Below are 17,004 nucleotides of genomic sequence, written 5' to 3' on the forward strand. Positions count from 1 at the left end.
TTGTTTTTTTCTACTTTTTAAGTTATTGTTATCTTTAATATGTTTCAGCAATAAATGATTTTTTTGGGTGTTATTGGTACCTCAAGGCCCCCCTTGAAATAACATAATAACATGATTTAAACAGAACCTAAATGAGTAATTCTATGACTATTGTTCCAGTATTGACTGCAATAATCTCTGTGTAGGCTGCTTAATACATGTGGAACTCTTAGGACAATAAGCTAATATTTCTCTCACCACATAATCAAATAAGAAGGTCATAAATGAATACTGTAACTTTATACAGTCATGTTCTTGCATGTATGAACTCAGACATGACAGAACTTGTCTGCACAGTTATTCCACGCTGCAAATAAGACAGTGCAAATCCATATTAAGGGGCTCAATGTATTTTGAGGAGAAAAGAATTAGTGCAAAGCTCGTAGTATGAAGAGGATGGAGCTCCTTAACTTCATCCTCTGAGGGGGTTTTTCCGTTAAAGCCTGAGCAGCTGGCTGGCTGCTCGCAGCGCACCGCCTCGCGACAGCTCCACCGGCTGATAAGTGCTCCGGAAGAGAGGTAAAGAGTGTTCATTTAAAGGCTGAGTCTCACCGCGTCCTCAACAACCCAGACAGGCGGAAACGTGGAGTTGGAGAAGGCATTAGGAGCCATCACGCGCATTAACAAGCAGGCTCTGCTTTGACGCGTCCCGGGCGCGCAACAGAAGGTGAGCGCACATGGACGAACAGTTGTCAGCCGGAGTCGGTGACCTATAAGTAAGTGGAAAAGTTGACTGAAGAGAAATGTCTAAGTCTTCCACTCCCTCTCAGGAGGACACATGGACATTTTCTGCTTTGGCGCGTGGAAGAAGAAGAAGACCGCCGGACTTGGAGTTGGCGCAAACTCCTTCTAGCGCGTACGACCCACCTGTGGAAGAAAAGGAGCACTTTCACGATAGAAGAAAGATGCAAGTGGATGGAGACCCCCCTAATTGTGCACCCCCAGCTCAGATCCACCCCTACCCATCTCATCCGCGCATGTCAGTCCGGATGTCAGTATACAGCACCGGGGTCCGTCCCGTCTTCACGCGCGCCTACATCCAAGGACGCGTGTACAACTTTCTGGAGAGGCCGTCCGGATGGAGATGCTTCGTGTATCACTTCACTGTGTAAGTGTTTTTTTTCTTTTATGTTCATAATCATCCGGATCCGTGGGGTATTCAAGGGCATAATTGCAACTCCAAGATCCTAATTAAAAAAGGGAATTAATTGCACTCATAAAACCCTGGAAGTCCTCACAACAAAACCGTTAATCCTGAAAATTTGGAAAGATTCTGCACAGACACACCGGAGTCCCCCACAGAGCCATCTTAATATTATTTTAGTCTAACAACAGCAAATAAAATAAACAAACATTCATAATTCAGTGGGAATAAAAGAAACCCCCCACATGGGAGCACTAAAGCAAGATTAGTGATCTGTTATAGTTTGTTATTGCAGAAAAATCCCAATTATTGTGTCTTTAGTTTCTATTTATTTGCCCTCTGCCTGTACTTTTTCAAAATAAAGACATATGTACTCTTTATCACTTCACACTTTTTGATTTTTATAGGAAAACGCGCCCCCCCCCTCCTTCCCTTTAGAAACTCACAGATTAGGAGATCCATACTGGAAAGTTCAGGCACGCTTCAGGAATGTCGGATGGGACTTTCCAGAAGTGTGCTGTCGCTCCCCACTTGCTGTCATTGATAGCAGGCAGGCAAACTTGGCAGGGTGCATGTTCAGAGGAGGGTGCAGCCGTTGACCCTGCAGTGTCAGAGGGGACGCGGATGGACAGAGCCTGTCAGAGCTGGTTTGATTCTCACCGTCTCTCAGGGAACATGAACGGAGCCAGAGCAACACCAGCATATTAAGAAGCCATAAATAACCTGCAGAATGCACTTTAAGTCGGAAAGGCTTCGTTATGATTACAGAACAATCTTTGTTTTATCATATAGCTCATTATGGGCCACTTGAATCAACATACAGCGGGGTGTCTTATTCTTATTTCAATTACCGTTTTTGTTGTTGTTGTTGTTTCTGCACTTTAAGATTTTAAGGCATACCAGCAATGAATAGATTATTTTCAAACTTGTCTAAAATAAGCCGCACTGAACTATCAGGCACAATACAGACCCACCCCAATGAAAATCCTCTTTTTTTGTGTATTTAACATGTTTTTGTAGCATTTTTCTCATAATACAGCAGGGGTGTCCAATTCAATCACACAGGGGCCAAAATCCAAAACACACCTTAGGTCGTCGGCCGAACAGGAAAAACATTTATTCTAAAACTGCATTTTTAAACTCTAAAAACATAACTCTTTAACATAACTTTGAATAAAAACAGGCAGGAATATAATGCAGAATAAATCAACTTAAATCTTAAATAACTTTCAATATTTTACCCTCCATAAAACAATATTTTGTCAAAATTATACAGGTTAGAAATAAATGCAAGATAACATCGGACCATTAATAAAAATAAAATAAAATGATCTGGAGGGCCGGATAGAATTACCTGGAGGGCCAGATCCGGCCCCCGGGCCTTGACTTTGAAAGATGTGCAATAGAGGACCTATAAGAAGGAATTTATGATTAAAACTGTGTTTCTGAATATTTAATCATTTAAATCACGTTGGATCAGGAGCAGTTGAAATCCTGACGCATCAGAATGCCTATGATGTAGCTGCTTTGGTCGTGCCAAAGTCTCCTCTCCCCCCGTCCGCACCCTGACCCTCTTGATAGACGTTCAACTCTCCATTCTGGATCAGAACTGTACGACTGGATTAATCCAATATTTTTCATTGTTATTTTTGTGCCGCTATTTCTAGCTTGAAGCTATAAGCGCGCAAATAGAGCTCTCGATGACGGGAAAGGGGAGGGCTGCTTTGTGTCACCAGTCCCGCCCACAAACCAGAATTGAATTTCTAATGAGCTACTGCCGCTGTGTAGAAAATATGTCTGAGAAAAACCACAAATTATTTTTGATTTTGGTTAAAAATGTCATAATTATAATTAAAAGATCACTGGGAATGATTTTACAATAGAATAAAATGTGATTGGACTGTAAACAAAACAAAAGTTTCACAAAAATCTGACTTTATTAACAGCGTTCACAGTCACTGTGACTTTGTTAACTCCCATCTTTGTTCTTAACAGAAAGAAAACAGTCCAATACATTGTATCAGAGCAAGAATGGTTATTCTGACAAACAGAATGAGTCATAGATGTTTATTTCTCATTAGAAATCTATTGGATTTTGGCTTCTCAGAGTCAGTGGCTACTTCCTGTTTGGAATATGAGGGGGGAGGGATCCCTCTGTCCAGTTTTATTAAACACTCAATGCTAGTAAGATAAAAAAAGGCCGACATCGTCACACGGTAGCCACATGGGAAGTGTTAACCCATCCATCCATCCATTTTCTTATCCGCTTCTTCCCTTTCGGGGTCGCGGGGTGCTGGAGCCTATCCCGGCTACTGAAGGGCGAAGGCGGGGTACACCCTGGACAGGTCACCAGTCTGTCGCAGAGCCTCAATCACACACACATTTACACCTAGGGGCAATTTAGAGTCACCAATGAACCTATGAAGCATGTTTTTGGACGGTGGGAGGAAGCCGGAGTCCCCGGTGAAAACCCACGCATGCACGGGGAGAACATGCAAACTCCACACAGAAAGGTCCCAGCTGGGAGTCGAACCGGGGCCTTCTCGCTGTGAGGCAAGAGCGCTAACCACTGCGCCACCGTGCAGCCGAAGTGTTAACCATGTTAACGTATTCACAGTATTTGTAACATGCAGAGGGACACAAACTTGTTCTTGTGAGGGCCACATAACTGTTTTCTTCTCTGATGTGGGGCTGAGTCAGTTTGTAGGCTAACAGAAAAAGTGTAACAATCATAGGGTGTGTCCAAACGTAAACATTTATGGTTTTCTATAGTGCTTCACCTAACCAAAAGTTATATAATCCTGTTCTGCAGTCTTCACAGAAACAATATTAATAGAACATCAAAAAAAGAAATGTGTGTCTCTGATATCGTTCACGGGGCCAGGCCAATTGTGGAGGTGGGTCGGATACGACCCATGGGCCGTAGTTTGGGGACCCCTGCTGTAACCCCTAACATTGCTTGCAACACATTTAAAAAACAGACTAATAGCACAAAAACAAACATTACTGTGACCATGTTAGCTCTCAACCTTGTTAGTAACAGGTTAAACGAAACTGTCCAGCACCGCTTCATGTTAACCTTGTTAGGAGCACTAACTAGCGAATACCTGTAACTCCCAACTTTGTTAGCAACATTTAAAAACACAAAGTAGATTGATGCTACTACAGCAAATGTTACTGTGACTATGCTAACTCCCAACCTTAGCAACATTTAAAAATGAACAGTCAGACACTGCTACACATTGGCGTTAGCCATGTTAGCGTATTTGCTAAACCTGTATCTCTCAACCTGTAACATGTAAAAAAACAGACTGATACCGCTAGGTAGCCACATAAGGAAGCGTTAGCCACGTTAGCGTAATCACAGTACCTGGAACACCCAACCTTGTTTGCAACACATAAGAAAACAGACTAATAGGGGTAAAACAAACGTTACGATGACCATGCTAACGCTCAACCTTGTTAGTAATATGTTAAAAAAAAAAACTGTCCAACACCGCTACACATTAGAAGTATTAGCCGCGTAAGCATGTTTACAATACCTCTGGTATTCATCCTTGTTTGGAACCCTCACCCTTGTTAGAAAGATGTTAAAAAAGCACTTTGGCATCACTACATGTTAGCTTTGCTAAAAGCACTAACTACTGAATACCTGTAACTCCCAACCTTGTTTGCAACATGTAAAAACACAAAAAAACAGACTGATGTTGCTACAACAAACGTTACTGTGACTATGCAAACTCCTAACCTTAGTATCATGTAAAAATAAACAGACACTGCTACATATTAGCGTTAGCCATGTTAGCGTCTTCACTAAACCTGTAAATCTCAGCCTTGTTTGTAATATGTGAAAAACAGACTGATACCACTAAAACAAACGTTACTTCCTTAGCTCCTAACATTGTTCTGCAAAAAAAAAAAAAAGCACCATTTCACATTGGGGTATTAACAATGACACCCATCCAAACATTTTTACAGAGCGTTTAGCTCTCAAAATTGCTTTGATATCAGTGAACATAGCCAGAATAATCCATATATAAGGCACTCTGGATTATAAAGTGCAAAGTCAATTTTTGAGGAAAAAAAAGGCTTTTAACTGTGCCTTGTAGTACAAAAATTAAATTGATTTCCAGATTGTTTAAAGGGACCACTTAATGATCTCTTAGCATCTTTTAGTGAATGAAAACATATTTTTGGGTGTGTGCAGGAACTAATTATTTCAATAGTTCAACCTATACAACTCTTTTACTTTCCTCAGTGCACTTTAACTTTGAAAATATGTCAGTAAGGAGCTGTTAGATCATAACATTATTAACAAGCTCACTGATTTTTCTGTTCTCCCTGTTTGGTGCAGATGCTCTCCCTTTAACACAAAGGCCTTATACCAGTTTTATCAGCTGCTCTGCAATCCAGAAAAGGAGATGTGGTTCCACACTGGAAGCAGTAGGGCTGTTTAAAACATTTATTTTCACAGATATTTTATTTTTTTCATGATGTTGAGTTTGCTTTGAAAAAAAGAGCATAGAATATGACAAACATTTTTCATGGGGTCACTTGAAAGTTTAGCTTTTTTGTTTGATCTGGTGAACACTTCAAAAACTATGCATTTTAGATTCCCCTTGTGCTCCTCGACTTCTGTGCAGTCCTGATTGTTTGTGTCTGGCTTCACTCAGAATACCATCTTTATCTGCTGGTTTCCTATCCTTCTTGGTCTGACCCGGGAATGTTAAATTTAAGTCAATATAAACATTTATGATTTATTTTTTAGTTGGAAAGGTGGGTAATTTAAGCAGCTATCATTGACTAAACACTTGAGTGGGTCACAATTTTATTGGTTATAAAATTCTTTATGTGTTAATTAAACATTTTTGTCATTTTTAAAATGAGACCCTTTTTAACCCTTGTTCTATCTTATAGGGTCCAGATGACCCAAGCCTTACATTGAGGTGTTATCTATCCCATGACAAATGCAGATAAAGGTGAACAGGATTGCATGTCTGCCACGTTGAAAATCAAACATCATTGAAAAAAAAAATTGGGGCGCTATCTTGTGGGGTCCAGATGACCCCACTACTAATGTCAGCACACCCAGGATGGCACAAGGGTTACAACGACCAATAACTGCTTACTGATGGATTCTGGTTCCTGCATTGCAATGTCTGTCAGATAAAAAAAAAAAAAAAAAGGCCACTGAACGGACTTCATTTCGTTGGAACCATAGACTGTAGAATTGCTGGACAGCACAACCCCACCTGCTGGTTCCAAGAAGCCAAAGTCCCATAGACATCTCTTGAGAAATAGACATTACTCAATTTATCTGACACATTTTTCTTAACATTTTCTCGATAATCCTAATATTTTTATTTATATTTTCTCTTTATCATAAGTTATAAACGGACCAATCCCATGCCTCAGCTTAACCCTTGTGCTATTCTAGGCATGTTTACATTAAAAATGTGGTCATCTGGACCCCACAAAACAGCACTCAGAACTCTCCTTTTTTTTAAGGATTTTTTATCTTAACTGGTGTCCGTGGCACAAATAAAATCCTGTCCACCTTTGTCATGGGAGGAGTCATGCATCAATATAAGGGCGGGGTCATCTGGACCCCATAAGGTAGTGCAAGGGTTAAGCATCTCAAACGTTTTATTGACAGATTCTCCCAAACTCGCTTTCAGTGAAAGGGGTGTGGATTTTGAACTAGCATGATTGGCGACAGTTGTTCCTCTAAAAACGTTATTAAGATCAACTTAGACCAACCACTGTCATCTGGCTCCAAATAGTAGCGCCTGTATTGTGGAAAAATGGTGAGAGATTTGGCCTCATTTTGCAAAAGCACAAGTAAGGCATTTCTTTGGAGTGACATCTAACCCCGGTTCGTCCAGTGATAATATATGTCTATGGTTAGAACTGGAAGTGAGTTATTTTGAACTCACTTACTCCAATTCTCATATACAGTCAATGTCCCCACCCATGCAGCGTATTTTCTACGCAACAAATAAACTTGTTTTCAAAAAGCATTTTTTTGTCTGCTCCTGATTTACAACAGTTTGAAGAAAAATACAGTTTTAATTTAAAGTTTCTTTAAATATGTCCTCCATTTTCACAAATTTGCTACTAGAACATGTTGAAAACATCAAAAACACAGTTCTTATTGGAATGGGTTTTTGAATGGGGACAGCTGTAGATGAAAATAAAATGAAACCAGGTAAGACTGTGACAGGGTTAAAAACAAGCCTGAAAACAGAACGAGCTGAAAAACAAACCAAAACAATGTTCCCACAAGGCTACACGGGTTAAATAAAGCTCACTTCTACAGTTTTGATTCTCATGGCCGACTGACGCACACATTCAAGGCAGAGGTTAAGCAAAGAAGATGTTCTACTTCCCTTTTAATGACGTCATGAGTGGGAAATAGGCAGTTTGATTGCCTATTGTGGACTACTTTGTGGGGAAAAAAAGTAAAATATAATAGAACGAGTTGTGCTAAATTACATTTCTTAGGTTTAATTCAAAACATGAAACTCTGAGTCAGAAAAACAAGCGTGGCCTTATCACTGAAACGGAGCTTAAACATCACAGTGACCTTATCAGCCTCTTCTGTTTGTACGTATTTCTGCACACTCGCAAATGTGTGTCACTCCGCTGACACGTTGTACTTGAGGGATTCTGTTTGATTATGAGGAAACTTTGAGTTTACCTCAAAACAAACTTGACAATAATTTGCCTTCAATGCTATGTTATATTCTACAGACAAAAACTGTGAAACTGCTTATTCCTATGTGAATCTTTTATTTTATTATGGCTCCTTCTCTCTTATCTCTACGCTTGCTTGGGTTTTCTGTGCTACAGTTCACTGCAGCATTTTGGTCAGCAGCTGCCTGGATCTGTCCCACATGCTGGTTATAGATGCATCAACTAGGAGAGTTAAAAAAACAACAAATCATAAGCAGTTTTTCAGGCTTAGCTCTAATAAACTGAACATATTTTTCCTCAGTTGGAGGAAAGAAATTCAGCCGCTGAAGTTTGACTGATTTAAACAACCGATAAACAAAAACAGACGTCTTCTTGGATTAAAATGTTTTGTGGTTTGTTGTGATGTGTCTCTAATGAGAAAAACAAAAAAATGTTTTGGTGTGTCATCACTTTCTCATCTTTACCTGATGTTATTTTAAAATCAGTTGGCCTTTAGCGATCTCTTCTGGTCCCACGTGTACTGGACCCGTCTGGGTACCGCTGGTTGTTTGGTTATTTTGGTTCATGGAGGGTCGTAGCTGAACGGCTGTGCCTTAAAGGGAGCACAGGTGTATCTTGCAGCTCCCGTAAGGGTCATGTGACCACCTTAATGCTATCTTATGGGGTCCAGATGACCCCACCCTTACATTGATGTGTGATCCCTACCATGACAAAGGTGGACAGGATTTCATATCTGCCACGGACACCAGTGAAAATCCTTGAAAAAAAAAGTACAGCAATGTAAACATTCCTAGGGTAGCACAAGGGTAAAGCGACGTCATAAAAATGGAACATACGATTAAGTATTGGGTGTTGGTGTTAGACTGGGGACGGTGCAGTTTCTTGCTGAAAGGGGCTGTCCTCAATCTGTGACATCAGCACGTGAGAACATGCTCGTTTTTGTGGGTATGGGAGGGGCTGCTGTTGAGAGTGCAGGTTTTTTGAGGAATATCCCTACATTATCCCTCCAAGCGGAGAGTTATGGGAAAATGGTGTCTTCACATTTTGATAACACTATCACTTCAATGACATCATCATTATTCGCTGATCATCTACGTTAGTGCGCATCAGAAAATACATAACAACGTTGGTTTCATAACTTTAAAAAGTCATGCTAAAACTTCAAGTCATTACTTAGATTTAAATGTAAACTTCTGTGCTTCAGAGCACACCCACGTGAAGGAATGAGTTTCTCTTTGGCGGCACAGCGCGACAAGTGATACGCGTCACCCTTAAAAAACAATGTTGAACATCCCTACCCCTTCAAATTCCCCTACAGTTGGAGGGAAGAATTCTGATTCGGCCTGTGTGTGTTTTTTTTTTTAAAGACTTTTTAGAAATTTGATGCCACCACATGGTCACCAGTTCCTGTCCTCTCCTGCTTTTCGTCTGTCCAACAGACTGCAAGTAAATCTTCTTATCAATAATAGATAGCAGAATGCTTTGAGCTTTTGTTTAAAGTTCAGTGAAGCCTACACCAATGTGTGTGTGTATATATATATATATATATATATATATATATATATATATATATATATATATGTTGGTTACTTTACCCAGCTTCTCAGCACACAGAGCCGACATTACCTGTGGATGTGGAGGTAAGGGAAGGGAAATTTGATGGTGCTGTTAGCGCAGCGGGGAGAGACGAGCGAAACCGTCTTGGAAGGATAAATGGTGAAGCCCAAGAGTACTCCCGCTAAACAGAATGTTTTCACTCGCTGACATTTCAGACGTCTCAAAATAATTTAAGCAGAGCTTCTCTGACAAATTGCAACCATTAGCATTGCAGAGCAAACAGTTTGGAGTGCCTGATGTGCAGTTGTGTCTCTTTTGATCTTCTTTTTAACCACCTCTGTCACATTTACACTTAAATTCATACAAATTACCTTGCGTCTCAACCTGTAATTTGATTTTTTTCCTTTTTTTTTGCACTTTTTTGCCATTTGCCTACCAGTTGACAAACTGACATCCGTTTTCACAGGGAACATAATGAAGGTGTCCTTTTGAGAAACTCCAGTCATCTTACTCTGTTGTTTTGTTTCCTCGCTTAAGTCTTTCAGACAAGACCACCTGCTCTGGTGGTGTTATACACCACCCCTCAGTCAGTCCCACTCAGTCTTTTATCTGTGTTGACGTGTGTGTACATCCATGTCCTTGTGTGTGTGTGTGTTCGCTTGAAGGGAGTTATTTGGATTCCTGGCCAGACTTCAATAAACTCGTGCTCTAACATTGAGTGATAAGAGTCTTCATGGAACTGGAATCTTTAACTCTTCTTATAAGTCAGTTCATATAGAAAAACATGTCTGAAAAACATTTTTTTCTTTTATGTTAAGAAATGAAAAGCATCCTATTAATTAATAAAATGTTCATTAAATAGTTGCGTTTGTTGTCAATATAAAGGTTTAAAGAATGCGGAACGATTGATTCAATTCAATTTTATTTATATAGCTCAATATAAAAAAAAGCCTCATTAGGCTTCATACTGGTAATTGTACAGAAGCAGATGGTTATTCATAAAATATAAACAATGTGCAGTTGCTAAAATAAACAGACTGAATAAAACTGGTCATCCCTGTCCTTAAGACCCTCCGTCCTGGTAAGGAAAAACTCCCAAAAAAACATGACACCAGGAAAAAAGAAGAAACCTCAGGGATGCCCACATGAAGGAGAGATCCTCTCCCAGGACAGACAGGCAATTTACCAGGACTATTAAAGAACAATAAGTTAACTGTACAATTACATGGTTGAATAGAGTTCAGCCAGATAGAACTGGGGGACAGGTAAGGGCGAGGTCCACAGCCAAGACGAGCCAGAGGTGAGGTCCACGGCCAAGAACAGGAGCACAGATGATCCACCTGAAATCCTAAAAATCTCTCCTGCTCCCTCGATGGGGGGTGGAAAAGAGGAATAACACGTGAATCACACTGCACCAAACAGAAGCACAGAGAACTAAATAAAATAAATAATAAATAATAGAAGAGAGGTGAAGTAAAGGAGAATAGAGAACATTTTCCCACATTTTCACCTCAACCAATCTGGTCCTCTTTTTAAAATGTTTGGAGACCTTAGCCTTAAAACTATTAAGGTAAAGCCTTAACGGACATTGTACAGGATTTGGAGGGTAATTTTCTTAAATTTTCAGTACAACTTGATGCCTGCAGCACACTTCTAGAAAAAATGTGTTGACCATTTTTGCCTTACGGCCTCACTGGGTGGTTTACAATCTTAAAATCTTGTACAAACCACCTACTGTATGTGCCCCGCAATGATTTGCCCATTCTTCACTCGCAGACAGCCCGTAACCAGCCATAAGGATAGTTGTGACAAAAGCTTAAGGCTCCCCAGACCCCAGATTCACAGGGCACCCTACAGAGGACACCACAGGGGACGCTGTTGAACACCATCTCCAAATCTGCAAAACACTTGTTAAGAGAGCTCCCATGAACCCTTCATCACCATATGAAGAGGTCAGAGCTGGTCCACTGTTTCACAACCCAGATGGAAACTGCTTGGTTCAATTAGGTTCGACCTCTCCTCTCCAGTACTCTGAAATACCCTTTCTTAGAAGGGTATATTCTTTGGTAGTTGGAATACACCCTCTGAAACCCCTTTTATCAAAATGGGAACCACCACTCCAGCCTGCCAATCCAGTGGTACTTTCCCCAACTGCTGTGCAAGCTGCAGAGACTCGTCAAGCAAAACAGTTCCACGGCATTCAGATTCTCGAAGTACTTGGGGAGGACTCCATCCACTCCAGGCCCTTTGCCCCCAAGGAACTCTTCAGTACCTCAATGACTTCAGGCTGGACAGCCCCACCGCAAAGTCCCCAGCCTCTGATTCCTCAACAAAAGGCATGTCAGCAGGTTTGAAGAGATTCTTGAAGTATTCCTTCCACCACCCAAAGACTTCAGTCAAAGTTAACAGTTTCCTGTCTGCATGGCAAACAGTGCATGCAGAAAACTGCATCTCCTGGTTCTGGATTGTTTGCCAGAATTTCTTCAAGGGCGACTAATAGTGGTTTATTGTACATGGAGAAGACTGGACTGCTCTGTACGGCCAATTCCTCCAGCTCCTCTGGGGGGGACACAAAGGCGTTCCCAGGCCAGCCCAGAAACATAGTCTCCTCAGTATGTCCTGGGTCTTCCCCAGGGTCTCCATCAAGTGGTAGATACCCTTAACACCCCACCCAGGACCAGATGCCCCGAGCTACCTCAAGTGATTCTTCCTTTAACATGTACCTGAAGATCACGTATATCTAACTGTAACTATTGAAACTTGTCCAAAACAACCATCATGCAAATGTATGAGAAAATGGTAAAAAATTATTCTGAAAGAGGAAACTTCTACATAAAGTAAAATATAAAACATCATGTACATGGAAAGTACCTTACATAAGGGACAGACTTCAGACATGGAAAACTCGTATATTTGCTGCACATAATTACATATTTCTCATGCAAACACAAACTCTGTACTACTAGTACTACTCTGCAGTTTAAAGTAAGAATACACACATTAGCAAATAATTTATGACAATATGTGTTCCTCTTATTCTCCTTTGTGTGTGCCTCAGGTAAGAAAGGCAGAGTCATGTCATAACCTCAGATGTCTTAATTTGTTGTCTTTAGCTGCCTTTTGCCAACAAGAATGATTTGTTTTTTTTTCTAGCATCAGCTTCAGCAAAACCTCATAATTTTTTTTAATATAATAAAGGCAGCTTAACTAAATGGACTGCACCACATTTAAATAAGGTCACAAGCTGAGAGTGGCTCATGACTTTGATTACAGTTTCTTCTGCTCTCCCATCACCTTCCTCCAAAATCAAATTAAACTGAAGTGAAAAAAAGAGGCAGACACAGATTACCATGCTGTGCGCTGACCTTTTTTTTTCATTACTGCATGGAAACTAGATTTAAAATAAAAAGAACATATCTGTTCTTTTAACCAAACGGTATTCATGTTCACAAAAACCATGCAATTTATACAAAGAATAACACTTGGAGATGCTTGAACATTGTGTCTGTTTAGGGAATACCACTTTAAAACAATGTATGTTATATTAGCAGAGTGTTTTGACCCCATTCTTAAATGTAAAAAGTAAAAAAATACATTTTCTCTTCCCTAATGTCTGCACTGTACTGTAGGATTAGCAGTTCTTTTTCTCACTAAGTGCTAAAATTTCCTCGTGACTGCTGTGCTCGGATTGGAATAAGGGATGAAGACAATCTTTTTAAATAAAATATTTAGATTATTGTTACTGAATAATATAAATGATTCGTCTGTGGATGTTTTGAAATTTGATTACATCAATGATATTAATGATCCTTTATAAATGTAATCTGTTATTGTAGAGTATAAATATTTGATATTAAGTCCTGAACCGGATATTGATAATTAATGTAGAGAAAATGGTATGGTCGAGTCGGGGTGGGATTACTGTATATAAGTTTGCTTCCTCCCACTCCCTTTCAAGGGATCTAGATGTAATTCAATGTGATGTGGTATTTTCATGTATTATTCCTGATTGCTTGAAATAAACAATTTAATTCATTCATTCATTCAGTATTAACATAGATTGTTTCTGTGTCTGTACAGTAGTAGTGATGAAGCTCAAACTTGAAGCATGCACTTGTTCCTGTATTTTAAATCAGCACGAAAAGGTAAAACAATTACCGTATTTACTGCTCCATAAGGTGTACTAAAATGTTTAAAAAAACAAAAATACAATGCGCTCTAAAATCTGGAGTGCTTCATTTTTATTATTTCGGGTTGTGCTTAATGATTTTAAAGCAATTCTGAGAAGTAAACAGAACTCTATGAAGGTGTCTGGTTGTTATTTTAAATATGCTAATGTGGGTAATGTGCAGCAGTGTTGGAACTTTTTTTTCTTTTTTTTTACGTATTACCAACAAAACTGTGAGTCTGCGTAGTCACAGTATCATTTTTTTTGGTTTAGCTATATCAGTATGATTTTGAGTGTTGCAAACAAAGCTGGGAGGTACCGGTGTTGTGATTATGCTAATACGGCTAACGTGTAGCATGCTACAAACAAGTTATAGAGTCACTGTTAACACAGTTAAAGGGGCCATACCGTGAAAACCAAACTCTTTGAGTTTTTAAGTCCATTATACTGTTCATTTATCACTATAAACAACCCAAAAGCTGTATTTTTATCCGTTCATGTAATTCTGAGTATTCCTTTAAATACCTCTCAGCAGCAGCCCCTCCCATACCCATGAAAACAAGCGGGTCCTCATGCGCTGATGTCACAACTTGAGAACGGCTCTTAGAGGAAGAGTCTGCTCCGCCCCCAGGCTAACACAAACACTTTCTCTTTGAAGCTAGAGGTGATAAGCTAGCTACGCGAGCACCCCACCCCCAGCTCACGCACAGTTGTGCAGACGTGGGCTGTCTGTGTTGTTATCCATTTTAGCGATGGCCGAGAAACGCTCATTCGATTTGGTTAAGGATTCAAACTTCATGGAGAAACTTTTGTTGATGAATCTGCATGACATGTTGGGATGGATCCTGAAAGTATCCGTGAATGGTGCAAGCAGGCGGGGGATATGGAAAGATGGCAGGAAAAAGATAAAAGACTTTTTCCTAGATGAGAAAAGGGAGCAGACTATTTTTGGGTGGGAAAATTGGAAGAACTGGTAAAAATTTGGATTTTTGACCAAAAGCAGAAAGCTAGGTGTGATAAGGATTTTTGAAAAGAAAGTTTCACAGCTGATCAGAACAAGGTTCTCATCATTTCAATAAATCTTGAAATGTTTATCAAGTGTTGTCTCAATTTTTTGACTGAATTTCAGCACCAAATGAACCCATTAGCCATCACCCTTCTGTCTGTGCCAAATTTTAGGGATAAACTTAGGGCTACACAGTATGTACATCAATTTAAAAAATTTAGTTTTTTTTTTTCGTTGGTGACACGCAGACGAGGCAGACTCTAGGATGATGTCATGAAATGGGCGGCACCCTCAAGGAGAGAAAAGTGATTGAGTTGTTTGACTTCAGGGTATGAATATAGTTTTTAAAAATAATTCATATTTCAAAACTAATTATTTTTAGTGTTCCAAAGATAATAAATGGTCATATATATGGATTTAGCTTACTCTGAAAGACTTAAGAAAAGCATGGTATGGCCCCTTCAATAGTTAAACAGTAGTTAAACAGTTAATTATGCAGTTAAAGTCTAGCTATACCAAGTTTGACTTATGGTAGGCATAAAAATCCCTTCCTAATAAAGGTTCTGCTTTTATTCTTTCAGGTTTCTTATAGTTCTGGCTTGTCTGATCCTTAGTGTTCTCTCTACCATCGACCAGTTCCAAGCTCTGGCCCACACAACTCTCTTTTGGGTGGTAAGTACAAAATTAAACCAGAGCAGAAATTTAATGCCATCATCTTCATTAGGATTTTTTTTTTAATACATGATTTTTGGAAATTGTCATATTCATGCTGATTTATAAATTAAAGTTGTTATAGACAATCATGTGATAGAAAGAGTAACTGAAATCGAGTTCCTTTGAGTCATCATGGACCACAAAATAAGCTGGAAGACACAAATACAGCAAGTCAGAACCAAAATTGCCAAAGGCATAGAAGTGTTGGGAAAAACACGTCATACACTCACTTAGAAAGCACGCTTACTAATATACTCATCAATAATATTATCATATTTACAGTACAGTGTTGAAGTTTGGGGAAATACTTATAAAACAAATTTACAATCTTTTTACATCTCACGAAAAAAGCTACTGGAATAGTTCACCGTGTGGATTATGGGACACAGACAAACCCACTGTTTTTAAAGTCTGGTTTATTGAAACTACAGGAACTAGTTAAGCTTAAAACAGCACTAATTATGTTTAAAGCCAGAAACAACTTACCTCCGGTAAACATACAACAAATGTTCAATGATAGAGATGGAGGTTACGTTTTAAGAAAACAGCTGAATTTCAAAAAACAATGTACTCGTACAACAAAGAAGAAAATGTTTCTATCATTCTGTGGTGTGGATTTATGGAATGGGTTGAACAAAGGTTTAAAACAAAGCACAAGTTTACATTTCTTTAAAAAAAAACATACAAGTTGTCACTGCTGTATCTTTACAAGGCCTGAAATGATCATTATAACCATACGAGAAATAGTCATTGTGCATAGGTATCAAACAGTGTAATTGGAAGTGTTTTTGAGAAAAATCTGTGAATAGTAACATGTAACAGAAGGTGTCGCAAAAAGGGGTGGGACCACACAAGACTTTTCTTCTACCCACTTCTTTTCAAACACATTGTTTGCTATACTTGTATATTTATATTTTTGTATTCTTATTTGTATTTTTTAAAACTACCAACACTACAGACTCTTATTGAAACCCATATGATGATGTAGCACTGTTCCATTAAAGCAGAATAGCAGATAATCTTACCTTTGGAGGCACAACCAGATTAAAGAAAGATGGACGGTAACCAAATGTTGCAAACTTTTGGAGCACATTAGCAAGTTATTTAGTATAAAAATAATTAATTCATTCACCAATCCTTGTAAAAATGGGTTAATGCATCAACAACAAACAAAGGAGTAAATGGCACAAAGACGGTTTGATTAGTGTCGTTCTGAAAAGCATCACTTCAGATTTGAAGGTTAAAGCTTTCACAGGTACTTCATGTCCTTCGTTCTGCATGCATGAAGATATCCTTCAAAACAGACGCAGCATTTTTCATCTGCCTTTTGTTGTGTAACATTCAAAATTGTGTAATGGCACAGAGGCAGAATGCATCTCAGCAGCCCTCATGTAGAGGGAGCATTTTCTTCTCCCCAAACCCTCCAGCTTTATTTGAGATGGGAGTTTGTTCTGCACCATGTTTGTCCTTTCTGTTTTCACTATGATTGTGTTTTCAAGTCTCCAATGATCTCTTGTAGTTCTTCATAAAGATAAGGTATATTTGTTCATGAAGTCTTATATAATGCCAATAAAGTTTTTTTATGTTTGAACACTAGACATTTTTTAGGCAGCCATTCATTGTTTACACATATTTAAATTGAAAGCTGTTTTAACTTGAAGCAGAATGTTGGTTTAAGTC

General features: G+C 39.1%; 1 protein-coding gene and 1 long non-coding RNA gene across 3 annotated transcripts in view; one reads left to right on the forward strand and one right to left on the reverse strand.

Annotated features, from left to right (window-relative positions):
• Positions 1-371: 371 nt before the first annotated feature.
• Positions 372-2,247, reverse strand: LOC118600075. Its single transcript, XR_004949649.1, has 3 exons — positions 1,630-2,247; positions 1,002-1,226; positions 372-906 (listed from the first exon to the last, which is right to left on the reverse strand). It is a non-coding gene; the product is annotated as an uncharacterized LOC118600075 (long non-coding RNA).
• The window catches only part of LOC112161164 (potassium voltage-gated channel, KQT-like subfamily, member 1.1), a gene marked incomplete at its 3' end in the record, with an annotated part of 58,030 nt that continues 41,798 nt past the window's right edge, over positions 773-17,004 (forward strand). For both annotated transcript variants that reach the window (XM_024296193.2, XM_024296194.2), the window contains 2 exon segments: positions 773-1,147; positions 15,192-15,282. In XM_024296193.2, coding sequence (XP_024151961.2) covers positions 783-1,147; positions 15,192-15,282 — 456 coding nt within the window.

Source organism: Oryzias melastigma, linkage group LG3, assembly GCF_002922805.2.
Source record: "Oryzias melastigma strain HK-1 linkage group LG3, ASM292280v2, whole genome shotgun sequence".
NCBI classification, from domain to species: Eukaryota; Metazoa; Chordata; class Actinopteri; order Beloniformes; family Adrianichthyidae; genus Oryzias; species Oryzias melastigma.